This window comes from Sus scrofa, chromosome 6 (genome assembly GCF_054392235.1).
Source record: "Sus scrofa isolate SSC_HxYL_T2T_F1_AM1 chromosome 6, Sscrofa_HxYL_maternal_Yorkshire_Landrace_v2.0, whole genome shotgun sequence".
Classification (NCBI taxonomy): Eukaryota; Metazoa; Chordata; class Mammalia; order Artiodactyla; family Suidae; genus Sus; species Sus scrofa.
Window position 1 is genome coordinate 96,914,507 of NC_139388.1, and position 12,521 is coordinate 96,927,027.

Below are 12,521 nucleotides of genomic sequence, written 5' to 3' on the forward strand. Positions count from 1 at the left end.
GAGTGGCTCTCTCCCTGCTGCCAGGAATGTTAGCATCTGACCACTCATGGCTGCTTCCTCTTCCCAAACATCTTCTTAGCCAAATGAAGCTGCCCTGACCAATCCTGTGCCCCTGGGCACAGACTCCACTCAGTGGCTGGTCACAATGAGGGTTCAGGGCCATGAGCCCCCTTGCCTTGATTAGGGACATCTGAAGGGCTACCTGGCTCTCAGGCTTTCCAGGCTGAGGCTCTGTCATGCCCGGCCACAGTTTAGCTTCTCCCTCGGCGCAATCCCGGCTCCTTCTCCCTGAGGGAACGGCCCAGCAAACTTCCTGCACACACATCTCAGAGTCTGTTTCCTGGGAACCTGACCCACGACAAGGCCTCATTTTGCTCATCTGTTATTCTGTCACCCATTGGTCTATTTTTTTATAGTCATTTACTACATATCCACTGGGCATGACAAATGAACAGACCAGGGAGGACCTCTGAAATCCTTCCTACAGCTCTTTCTGTGGCCTTTACGGCCCCTCTTCTTAGCAAGCACCATATTCCCATGTGGCAAGACAGAAGTAGGCATTGCATCCCCCAGCCCCTGGGATTCCTGGGGGAAGTGGGCTGTGTTGAGTCAGAATCCCTGTGGGGATGCTGCAGGGCCCTGGGCAGTTGCAGCATGTAGCCCATCCCAACCCCAAGGTGACATCACAAAAGAAGAAAAGTGAAGTTTACCTCTTATTGAGCACCATGTTTCCAAGTTTCAGGTCTCTGTGCACGATATTTTTCTGGAAAACAACAGGCCCATGGTTTATACTATGGTCAGAGCCAGGGTTGGGCCTGGACTATCAGAAGTGGGCTTTTAGGTGCTGCCTTGTTATGCTTGTGCCTTGATGTGTAAGCCACAGACAGATCAGGACCATTCCTGGGCCTCATTAACCATGTGTACAAATTGGGTGACATTGTTTTCTCCCCTCAGGGCAGCCAAAAAACCACTCCTCTCTCTGTCTCCATCAAACATCCCACTGGGGAAACAAAACAAAACAGAACCAAAACCCAAACCAAAACCCTCCAAGATGAATCCTCACGGTTCTGGTGACCAAGTACGGCCAGCTTGGCCTGCAAGGAGCTGTGTGCATGGAGGAGGCCCAGGCTCTCCTAACCCGTGTCTCAGGCTCCTCACACCCCACCCCTAGGAAAGCTCAGAGACAGGCTGTGACCGCCCGCATGGAGAGCTCACAAGTCATCGCCGAGGCTGGGAGACCACAGCGTGGCCTACGGGCTGATGGGGCTTTACGGCACTGGACTCTGCGGGGTGCCCGGCACTGTGGGCCGAGGCCTGCAGCACTGCACCTCAGCGGGTGTGCCTGTCATCCGGCCCTCTTCCTTCTGGACATGCCCAGCTGCAAAGCACACCCAGGGGAGGGCAGGACAGTGCGGTTCTGCTGAGCAGCACGGGAAGGGGGGCGTTCCAGGGCATGGAGGTCAGGATGCCTCTGGGCAGAGCCTCACCTGGTGCAGGGCCTCCACCACGCGCACCACGTCATAGAAGATGACCACGGTCTCGCGCTCGCTGAGCCTCTTCTCCTTGATGACGTAGTGCTGCAGGTTGATCAGGTCGGCGGTCTTGTCGCTGAAGTCATGAGCGCAGAGGCAGTCGAGGACGAGGCAGATGCGCTTCTTCATCTTCTTAACCATCCGGTTGGATTCTGCATCTTCGACAATTTCACAGGTGCGGTCCTGGGAGGAGGGGGCAGACCGGGGCTCGGCTACAGGCCCAGCAGGGCCAGGGCCTTGGGGCTCCTCTGGAGCTGACCACACAAACCAGTGAGGGAGCCTGGGAAAGCCTGTGTGTGTGGGCGCTGGAGGCCTGAGGCCTGGGCAGCACGGACCATGGGCTGCTCAGCACTCCCCTACCTCCCCTGTGCCAGTGCCAGGCTTGGCCAGGGCTGAGGCTGAAGTAGTTTAGGCTCAGGCTTCATGCTCTGGTCCTAATGCAAAGTGTCTGGATCAGGGCTGGGCACTGGCAGTCAAAGGACCCTGAGCTCAGGGTGCAGGCAGCAGGCCCAGGCCCGGGGCAGCCTCCCCTCCATGGCGCTCCTAGGGTTTCTAGTAATGACCAATGTCCACTTCCTTCCAGTGCCCAAGATGGTGGAAGCCATGTGCCCTGTGTGTCCAGGACAACTGCTTTCACATGGACGGAGGACTCCTGGGCAGCCATGTCACAGCTGGGTGCAGGCCCTGGCTCCACCGTGTCCTAGCCGTGGGACCGGGGCAGCTCACCTAGCCTCTCCAAGTCTCTGGCTCCTTGTCTGTGACAGGGAGCCAGCAACCCCTACCTCACAGGCTGTGGGGAGAAACGCAACCACGCCAAGTACTCGGTCCTGCCCAGCCAGGGCTCCGTAAGCTGGCACTGCAACGAACCCCCAGGTGGGCAGTTCTGGACCCATTTTCCTTGCTGAAAAGGTACTTCCAGTGAGAGAAAACACACGTGCAACACGAGGACTTTTATCCTGCCAGCCTGAGGAGGCCCTCAGTGTCAACCCAGCAGACTAGGAACTCCAGGGGATGAAACATCCACACTGCTCCTTCAGGGCAGGATCCTAACTCTCATCCTCTCTTCCCCAGAGGCCCAGCATCTGGCACACAGAGGACTCTGGAAATACTTCTAAACACTCAGGTTCTCTTATCCAAAATGACCTACACCAGAGTTCCTGTCGTGGTGCAGCGGAAACGAATCCGACTAGGAACCATGAGGTTGCGGGCTTAATCCCTGGCCTTGCTCAGTAGGTTAAGGATTCGGTGTTGCCATGAGCTGTGATGTAGGTCGCAGATGTGGCTCGGATCCAGTGTTGCTGTGGCTGTGGTGTGGGCCGGCAGCCACAGCTCCTACTAGACCCCTAGCCTGGGAATCTACATATGCCGCAGGTATAGCCCTAAAAAGACAAAAGACCAAAACAAACAAACAAACAAAATGACCTACACCAAGGCCTAGCTCTGGAAGCTACCAGAGATGAAACAGGAAATCATGATCACTACCCTCATTTGATCTCACGTTTAAGGAAAACTCTAATTTTCAGAGTTGCCTGCTGATGCTCCGAGTTGGCTCTCATTGCACATCTAAGAATAAAGACTGGAGTTCCCGTCGTGATGCAGCGAAAACAAATCTGACTAGGAACCATGAGGTTGTGGGTTTGATCCCTGGCCTCACTCAGTGGGTTAAGGACCCTGTGTTGCTGTGGCTCTGGTGTAGGCTGGCAGATGTAGCTCCTATTAGACCCCTGGCCTGTGAAACTTCATATGCCGCGGGTGTGGCCCTAAAAAGACAAAACGACCAATAAAGAAAAAATAAGAACTTGGTGGGGTGTATGTGTTGGGGTGAGAAGTATTTTCCACTTATCTTACCTCAAGAAATCAAACTGATAAGGGACAGCTCAGTGCCCTGTTTGTCTGTCCGTCCATCCGTCCATCCATCTATCCATCCATCTTTTTTGGCCACATGCACGGCATATGGAGGTTCCAGGGCTAGAGATCGAATCTGAGCCGCAGTTGTAACCTCTACCACAACTCTAGCAATGCCAGATCCTTAATCCACTGTGCTAGCAGGCTGGGAATCAAACCCATACTACCAGAGAGACAACACCAGATCCTTAACCTGCTGCACCACAGCAGGACCTCCGGCTCAGTGCCTTATAGCCTCTCATTCATTTCCTACCACCTTCTTCCAAGGTAGGCACCATTATCATTATCCCAATTTTGCAGATGAGGAATCTGGGGCTTAGAAACCTGAGTGACTGACTTGCCCAAGGTCACACAACCTGTGTGCCCTTCCTGACACCAGGCTGCCTCTCAAGTACCAGGTTCATCCTAGCATAAGTGGGTCTGGCCAAAGCATCGGGCTGTGGGTGCTGCAAAAGCTCCAAGGGGGGCCTGAACAAGGCGACCCTTCACCCCCAGCATTCTGAACCCAGCTTTTTTTTGTCGAAGATGCAGTTTCAGAACTATCCCCAGGAGGGCTCTTTTTAGAGTACCAGTTACTAATTAGTACCTTTCCTAAGGGACCTGGAACATCCAAGCCCGGGGCTTAGGGATCTTTGCTATGGAAGCTGAAACACCCAGATGGACAGAAGGACTGCTGGTACCAAAAGCAACTGGGAGATCCACAGATGCCCCGGTGCCCAGCCCTCCTCACCGCCCTCCCTTCCACCCTGGCCTGGCCGTTCCTGACAACACAGCTAGAAGGAGCCCATGTGTCTTTAAATAACTTCCTGCTTTCCGCTTTTCTCGGAAAAGCGGCTCCTCAAAGAAAGCCTGCAAGCTGCAAACCGGGTGCATTCCCGCTAGGCTGCCATCATCATAGCAGGCGTGCTGGCCCAGCCTGACCTCCAGCCGACCCACTGGGAAACACCACTGCAGGGAGACAACGGGCAGCGGGGGGGGGGGCCTCGCTAGCATGATGCGGGGGTGGGGGGACGACAGGCAGCCCCCTCTGCCACTCACCTGGAAGAGCCCGTGGTGGTGAACCACGCCATCCTGCGTGTGGAGGAGGGAGAGCAGGGAGTACTCAGTGTGTAACAGCATCTTGCCTTGCCTTTCCTCCTGGCTTTCTATCCCTTGGTCGCCCCTCTCCTCAAGGGTGAGGATCTTTAGAAGGCACACACACACAAAAAAAAACAAAACCCCCAGCCCTTAATTTTCCAAGCAGGGTGACCAAAACAGGAGAAGCAGGGGGTCACGTCCTCCCACGCCACCCTGGCACATGTGCCCACACATGCATGGACGAAGTGAAAAGGTCTTTCCCAGCGTAATGGCAATGTGTGTACACACCAACAGCACCCCAGGAAGAAATGGCACTGCTCTTGGTCATGAGAGATGCAGGAGAAGCTGGGAGGAGGGAGGAGCCAAGCTGGCAGGATGGCTCCCCACATCTGGTACCTCACTTACCTTCAGCTGGTAGAAGTCATCTGTGCCATCTTTCCTTGCCAAACACTGGACGATGCTTGGCACCGGTGAGTTGCCCAGACGGGGACCTATGGCACAAAGAGCCACTCGCTTACTTCTCAGGAACCCTGTCTACGGTGGCACTGAGCCGCCATGTGGTCTTTTGGCTAGATCTTCTCTCCTGGAGGGCATATGGTTCACATCCACTGAACTCACAATGTCCCCTCTGAAAATGTAGGGGTACGTGTCCATGTGCCTGAGTACACCCAGCTTTTTTTTTTTTTTTGCTTTGTAGGGCCCCACATGCGGCATATGGAGGTTCCCAGGCTAGGGGTCCAATTGGAGCTGTAGCTGCCAGCCTACACCACAGCCACAGCAACCTGAGATACGAGCTGCGTCTGCAACCTATACCACAGCTCACAGCAATGCCAGATTCTTTTTTTTTTTTTGCAGGGATGCTTTTATTTTTTTATTTTATTTTATTTTATTTTTTTGTCTTTTTGCCATTTCTCGGGCCGCTCTCGCGGCACATGGAGGTTCCCAGGCTGGAGTCGAATCGGAGCTGTAGCCACCGGCCTACGCCAGAGCCACAGCAATGCCAGATCCGAGCTGCGTCTGCGACCTACACCACAGCTCATGGCAACGCCGGATCATTAACCCACTGAGCAAGGGTAGGGACCGAACCCGCAACCTCATGGTTCCTAGTCAGATTCGTTAACCACTGCGCCATGACGGGAACTCCAGCAATGCCAGATTCTTAACCCACTGAGCGAGGTCAGAGATTGAACCCACAACCTCATGGTTCCTAGTCGGATTCATTTCTGCTGCGCCATGATGGGAACTCCTGTACGCCCAGCTTTTATAGGCACACTTCTCAAGAGGGGCTCTCAGTACTGGGTGTGTGCTGGAATCTCTGAGAAACATGTGTGAAAATAGAGATCCCAGCTGCAACCTGGGCTCTCTGAGTCAGCAACTCCAGGGGGAGGATCCAGGAATCTGTCCCTTTAACAGGCTCCCATAGTGGTCTGATGTGGCCCCTGTCTAAGTACCAGCTTTCAGAAACTTCTGTAGTTCCGGAGATGCATACTGTTTGCTGTCCTGGGACAGTGCCCTGAGCTTTCAGAGCATAAATCAGATAATGTCACAGCATCACGGCACTGCTAAAAAACCTTAACAGTGGAGTTCCCATTGTGACTCAGCAGGTTAAGAACAAGCTAGTATCCATGAGGATGTGGGTTTGATCCCTGGCTTCGCTCAGTAGGTTAAGGATCTGGTGTTGCCGTGAGTTGTGGTGTAGGTCAAAGATGCAGCTCGGATCTCAAATTGCTGTGGCTGTGGCGTAGGCCGGCATCTGGCACAGAGAGGACTCTGGAAATACTTCTAACCACTCAGGTTCTCTTATCCAAAATGACCTACACTGGAGTTCCTATCGTGGTGCAGCGGAAATGAATCCAACTAGGAACCATGAGGTTTCGGGTTCGATCCCCGGCCTTGCTCAGTGGGTTAAAGGATCTGGCGTTGCCGTGAGCTGTGGTGTAGGTCGCAGATGCGGCTCGGATCTGGTGTTGCTGTGGCCCTGGCATAGGCCGGCAGCTCCAGCTCCGATTAGACCCCCAGCCTGGGAACCTCCGTATGCCACAGGTGCGGCCCTAAAAAGCAAAAAAAGCAGAACAAACCAAAAAACCTTAACAGCGCACCACTGCTTTTGATATGCAATCAAAGCTCCTTTTTTGGCCTCCAACGTCTTGCATGATTTGGTTCCTGTCCACCTTTCAACTGATCGTGTTTCCCCACCCCTCCTACCACACTCCAGCTAAGGGTCTCCTAATTCCTGCTTCTGGGCCTTTGCATTTGCTGTTTGTTCCTTCTGTCTGGAATGCTCTTCCCCTGGCTGCTCCTTCTCATACTCAGGTGACGGTGCAAACGTCACTTCCTCATACAGAACCTTCCTTGTCTACACTGTCTCTAGGCCCTTCCCACTCTCTTATCATCTTCTCTACTTCCTTCAAAGCTACCTACCCCCCCCCCCCCGCCGCCCCCACCCCACAGAGATGATCTCATGTGTTTACTATCGGTTTCTTTTCCCAGCTGGAATGTTAAGTTCCAAGAGGGTAGGAATTAGCACAGGTCCAGGAGTTCCCATTGTGGCTCAGTGGTTAAGAATCCGACTAGGAACCATGAGGTTGTGGGTTTGATCCCTGGCCTCGCTCAGTGGGTTAAGGATCCAGTATTGCTGTGAGCTGTGGTGTAGGTCACAGACGTGGCTCGTATCCTGAGTTGCTGTGGCTATGGTGTAGGCCGGTGGCTACAGCTCCAATTAGACCCCTAGCCTGGGAATCTCCATATGCCACGGTGTGGCCCTAGAAAAGACAAAAAAAAAAAAAAAAAGCACAGGCCCAGCATGTAGCAAGTGCCATGAACTGTTTGCTGAGTGGCTGGAGCTGGAACAATCCTGTGCCCATGAGTCCAAGATACTGTTCCAAAGTAAAATTTACACCTAGTCTCTGCTGCTGGGAGAGCTGGGGTCCTCAAAGCCCCCTACACTTGCAACCTTGAGCACAAGCTCTATAGACTTGCTGTGCCTCGGACATCATACAAAAAGGCCCCATTGCTCCTCCGGACCACTGGGGGCGCCCAATTCTACATGATCTCTCTGCCAATTTTATAAGAAGTTTGTGGGCTATACCAAACCCTTTGTGAAACTGACGCCAAGAATGTTCAGATTAGTGCTTTGGATGATGGACCTTCTAAGGCAGCTTGTGTGCTTCCCGTGGGTAATGTCCTGGGGGCACAGAAGACTTTCTCTGGGAGCAGAAAGACTAGCTCTCAGTTGAGACGAATCTAAGGCTGGTGCGGCCACAACAGACACAACTGTTGGTGCAGAATGACCTTCCACTCTCCTAAACAGACCCCATGTCAAGCGACAGTGTTGGTCAGGTCTCACACTGAAGCAGGTGTGGTGTTTCACTCTGCGTGTCTGCAGGTCAGACGTGCACCCGCCGCTTGAGCCAGCACCCCCCACAACCCCCAATCAACCTGCAGTCAGAAGAGGCTCACCCAGGATGAATGGTCCAGCTCTCTTTGCGTTATTTCCAGAAATCCCACTTCCAAGAGCCTTCGCCTTGGCCGACGTTTCCCCAGCTCCTCTGTCTGATGCTCTCCGCTTCATTCTCAGCTCTAGACAGGACAGAGAAGAGCCTTCTCACTGAGCAAGTCAGCGACTTTCCTTAATGCTCACCCAGCCTGTGAGTCTCTGAGGGGGGATGCATCACAGCTGCTGCTGCTGTTGCCACCACCACTGCCACCTCCTCTGCCACCCAGAGGTGCATGGAAGGTTCCCAGTGACAAAGAACCACAGCTCCTTTACTGGGGATTAACTAGGGGTTCAAGGTGGATGTAATGGTTACAGAGGTGGGAAGCTGGTCCGCCTCAAAGGAGCCAAACGCAGAGAGGAGTACACTGAGTTTTGTGCAGATGCCGACTGGCGTCCCACTGAGACAGAGAGCTGGCCCTGGAGCGATTCTTCCCAAAGTGAGGTCTTCTCCACGAATACCTACAGACAGAGGTGCTGATTCCTGGGAAATGGCATGACGGACATGAGGGGGAGGGTGACCGTCCCAAGGAGCTCCTCTCTCAAACTCCTGACTCTCAAGTGGAAAGACACCCCAAAGTTGTCAAGTGGGACTTACTTTCTCTTCTCTACTTTCAATTAAAAAAATTTTTTTTAAATTTTATCTTATTTTTATTTATTTATTTTTTGGGTTGGGCCCATAGCATACAAAATTCCCAGGCCAGGGATCAAACCCTAGGGATCGAACCTGTATCACAGCAGTGACCAGAGCCACAGCAGTGACAACATCGGATCCTTAACCATTAGGCCACCAGCAGTTGGCTCTATCATTTAAAAAAAATTATTTTTAAGAAAGAAAAAAAAAAAAACCACGTTGTGAATTTAAGAGCCAGTGAAAGGACAATAATGGCTCTTTGACTTGCTTGGTCATGCCTGTCTCCTCCAGAGTTAAAAGGAAAGGGAACAAAGGAAATTAGAAGCCCTTAACATCTAGACATGGATGAAAAAAACAAAACAGGGAGTTTCCACTGTGGCTCAGCTGAAACGAACCCAACTAGGATCCATGAGAATGCAGGTTCAATCTCCGGCCTCACTCAGTGGGTTGAGGATCTAGCGTTGCCATGAGCTGTGGTGTCTGTTGCAGACACAGCTTGGATCCTGCGTTGCTGTGGTTGGGGGGTAGGGCAGGAGCTGTGGCCTCAGATTTGACCTCTATCCTGGGAACTTCCATATGCCGTGGGTGCGGCCCTAAAAAGAAAAGAAAACAAAACAAAACCAGAGTTGCTCCTTCAGGCTCTCTACAGTTAACCCCTTGGCAAGGCAGTGTCCTGGATGTGGGTGAGGAAAGAGATCTGCACAGGTGAGTCCCACACAGGGAGAGCAGGGGTCGCAGGGTGCCCAGAGAAGGACAGCTGTGCACTCCCAAAGAGAGGCCTCTGGCCCAAAGTGGGTGCAGGGACTCAGGGGAAACTTCCCTGAGGAGCCGATACTGGAGTGGGTGGGGCAAGGGGCAAGGTCACTCCAGGCAGAGGACCTGGTGTGCAAATGCACACGGTAAGAAAGGGTGTCTAAGTAACAAACTCCAAGGAGTCTGAGTTGCTGGAGTGTGTGTCATGAGGCAGGAAGTGGCCATAGGTGACCCAGAGAGGGAAGCAAGGGCCAGATCTAGGGGACCTGATGGCCATGTTAGGAGTATAGCATTTACCCTTCCGCAGAGGGTTTGGGAACACTGAACCCTAAGCTCCCATATTTTTTTTTCTTTTTATAAAAGTAATTGGCATTTCCTGCAGCAACATTAGAAAATACAGACATGCAAAAATAAGAATATAATGGATAATAAGGTATCCATTATTTTACCACCTGGATGTAATCACTGTTAATATTCAAGCAGACTTTCCTGTGTGCATGTTTGTGCTGTGTGTGTGGCTTACAGTTCTCATTATTACAAAAATTGGGACCATGCTATGATACCATTTTCTTTTTTTGTCTCTTTAGGGCTGCACCCGCAGCACATGGAGGTTCCTGGGCTAGGGGTTGAATAGGAGCAGCAGCTGCCGGCCTACACCATGGCCACAGCAACGTGGGATCCAAGCCATGTCTGCGACCTACAACACAGCTCATGGCAACGCCAGATCCTTAACCCACTGAGCAAGGCCAGGGACCAAACCTGCAACCTCATGGTTCCTAGTCGGATTCATTTCAGCTGAGCCATAACAGGAACTCCAGAGGGTGTTTTATGGTATGTAAAACATATCTCAACAAAACCATAAAAAAGCAAACCAAAAAACTATTAGTAACATCCTTGTATGTCAATATTCTTCTGTAGCATCACTTGCAATAGCTATGCAGTCTCTTTGGTAAGAACATATCATGATTTATCAAACCACACTCTCATTCATGGACTTCTAGACTCTTTCTACTGTTTATATATTTTTTATTATCAGTTATGTACATACATCTTGGCATACCTGCCTCTCTCAGGATAAACTCTGAGAAATGGAACTGCAGGGTCAAATGGGGCACATTATTTTTAAAGGTGTGTGACACACACTGCCAGGCTGCTTTCAGGGAGGCTGTGCCAATTTTCACACCATCAGTGGTGTGGAAGAGTCAGTCCCAAACCTGTATCAGGACTATTTCCATAATTGTTTTTTAAAAAAACTGCCAATCTGGAGTTCCCGTCTTGGCGCAGTGGTTAACGAATCCGACTAGGAACCATGAGGTTGTGGGTTCGGTCCCTGCCCTTGCTCAGTGGGTTAAAGATCCGGCGTTGCCGTGAGCTGTGGTGTAGGTTGCAGACGCGGCTCGGATCCCGCGTTGCTGTGGCTCTGGCGTAGGCCGGTGGCTACAGCTCCGATTCAACCCCTAGCCTGGGAACCTCCATATGCCGCGGGAGCGGCCCAAGAAATAGCAACAACAACAACAACAACAACAACAAAAGACAAAAGACAAAAAACAAAACAAACAAAACAAAACAAAACAAAACCTGCCAATCTGATGAGTAGAAGTACATCGTTTAAATTCATAATTCCTTAATTATTCATGGGGTTGAATTTCCAGTTCATACCCCCCCCCTTTTTGTACTGCTTTGTGTATATTAGCTTTAGGGATTTTTAAGGAACTCTTTATTTATATGTTAAGGCTATAACTGACATAGGATGTAGTTTCTCTCTTTTTTTTGGCCGTGCCTGTGGCACATGGAAGTTCCCAGGCCAGGGACTGAACCTGTGCCACAGCAGTGACCCAAGCTGCTGCAATGACAATACCGGATCCTTAAACCACTGTGCCCAGGGGCACTCCAGAATATAGTTTTTCTTAATCTTTTAACTTTATTATTTTTTTTGTCTTTTGTCTTTTTAGGGCTGCACCCGCAGCATATAGAGGTTCCCAGGCTAGGGGTCTAATCGGAGCTTTAGCTGCTGGCCTACACCACAGCCACAGCAATGCCAGATCCAAGCCATGTCTGCGACCTACACCACAGCTCACAGCAACGCCAGATCCTAACCCACTGAGAAGCCAGGGATCGAATCCGCAACCTCATGGTTCCTAGTCGGATTTGTTTCCACTGAGCCCCGACGGGAACTCCATCTTTTAATTTTTCTTTAACTTAAAAAAAAAAGATCAAATGTTTATGTAGTCCTCTTTTCCATCAGTTTGTTTTTGCTGTTATTCCTAGAAGGCGCCCCTAACTCTGAAAACAGGTGTATATTCACTAGTTAGCTTATTATCTTCTCATGCTACCATTCTGGCCCTCATTCTAAACCCCAGGAGACTAATTCCATGCAGTGAACTGGAAAGTAGGAGAGCTGGCCTGCCTCTCATCAAGCCCTAATACATTCTCAGAGCTGTGCCACTGAGGAGCAGACCCACGATTTCATCCTGAGAGTAACTTGGGCCGGGTAACTCAGCAGGCCCTGCCAGTCCCCAGAAGGAGCAGAAGCCATAGGTAGGCTCGGCCAAGGAGGCTCATGATGGGAGGTAGATTTAGTCATTCACACAAAAGCAGGGATAAGCAGAACAGCTTCTAGAAAAATCTTACAAAGCTGTGCAGTAATATGTTTAGCACAGTGTGCCTACTCTTTGTCTGGCTAATTTCTATGCATCCTTCTCAATTTAAATCACTTCTGGGAGTTCCCGTCATGGCGCAGCAGAAATGAAACCTCCTAGTATCCATGAGGATGCGCGTTCGATCCCTGGCTTCGCTCAGTGGGTTAAGGATCTGGCATTGCCATGAGCTGTGGAGTAGGTCACAGACGAGGCTCAGATCCTGTGTTGCTGTGGCTGTGGTGTAGGCTGGCAGCTGTAGCTCTGATTCGACACCCCATCTGGGAATTTCCATATGCCTCAGGTGCGGCCCTAAAAAGCAAAATAAATAAATCAATAGATAAATAAATATCTATCACTTCCTCGGAGAAGTCTTCTTTTTTTTTTTTTTTTTGTCTTTTGTCTTTTTGTTGTTGTTGTTGTTGCTATTTCTTGGGCCGCTCCTGCGGCATATGGAGGTTCCCAGGCTAGAGGTCGAATCGGAGCTGTAG

The 12,521-nt window shown here is 51.2% G+C and overlaps 1 protein-coding gene across 4 annotated transcripts in view; it reads right to left on the reverse strand.

Moving 5' to 3' along the window:
* STK40 (serine/threonine kinase 40) overlaps positions 1–12,521 on the reverse strand; it is a 43,181-nt gene that overhangs the window by 12,959 nt on the left and 17,701 nt on the right. For 2 of the 4 annotated variants that reach the window (XM_021095940.2, XM_021095939.2), the window contains exons 2-6: positions 7,974–8,093; positions 4,920–5,005; positions 4,476–4,619; positions 1,488–1,715; positions 711–763 (exon numbers count right to left, since the gene is read on the reverse strand). In XM_021095940.2, coding sequence (XP_020951599.1) covers positions 711–763; positions 1,488–1,715; positions 4,476–4,619; positions 4,920–5,005; positions 7,974–8,085 — 623 coding nt within the window. In that variant the 5' untranslated portion in view covers positions 8,086–8,093. The remainder of the gene's footprint in view (positions 1–710; positions 764–1,487; positions 1,716–4,475; positions 4,620–4,919; positions 5,006–7,973; positions 8,094–12,521) is intronic. The other 2 variants (XM_084963923.1, XM_021095941.2) reach the window with 1 other exon arrangement.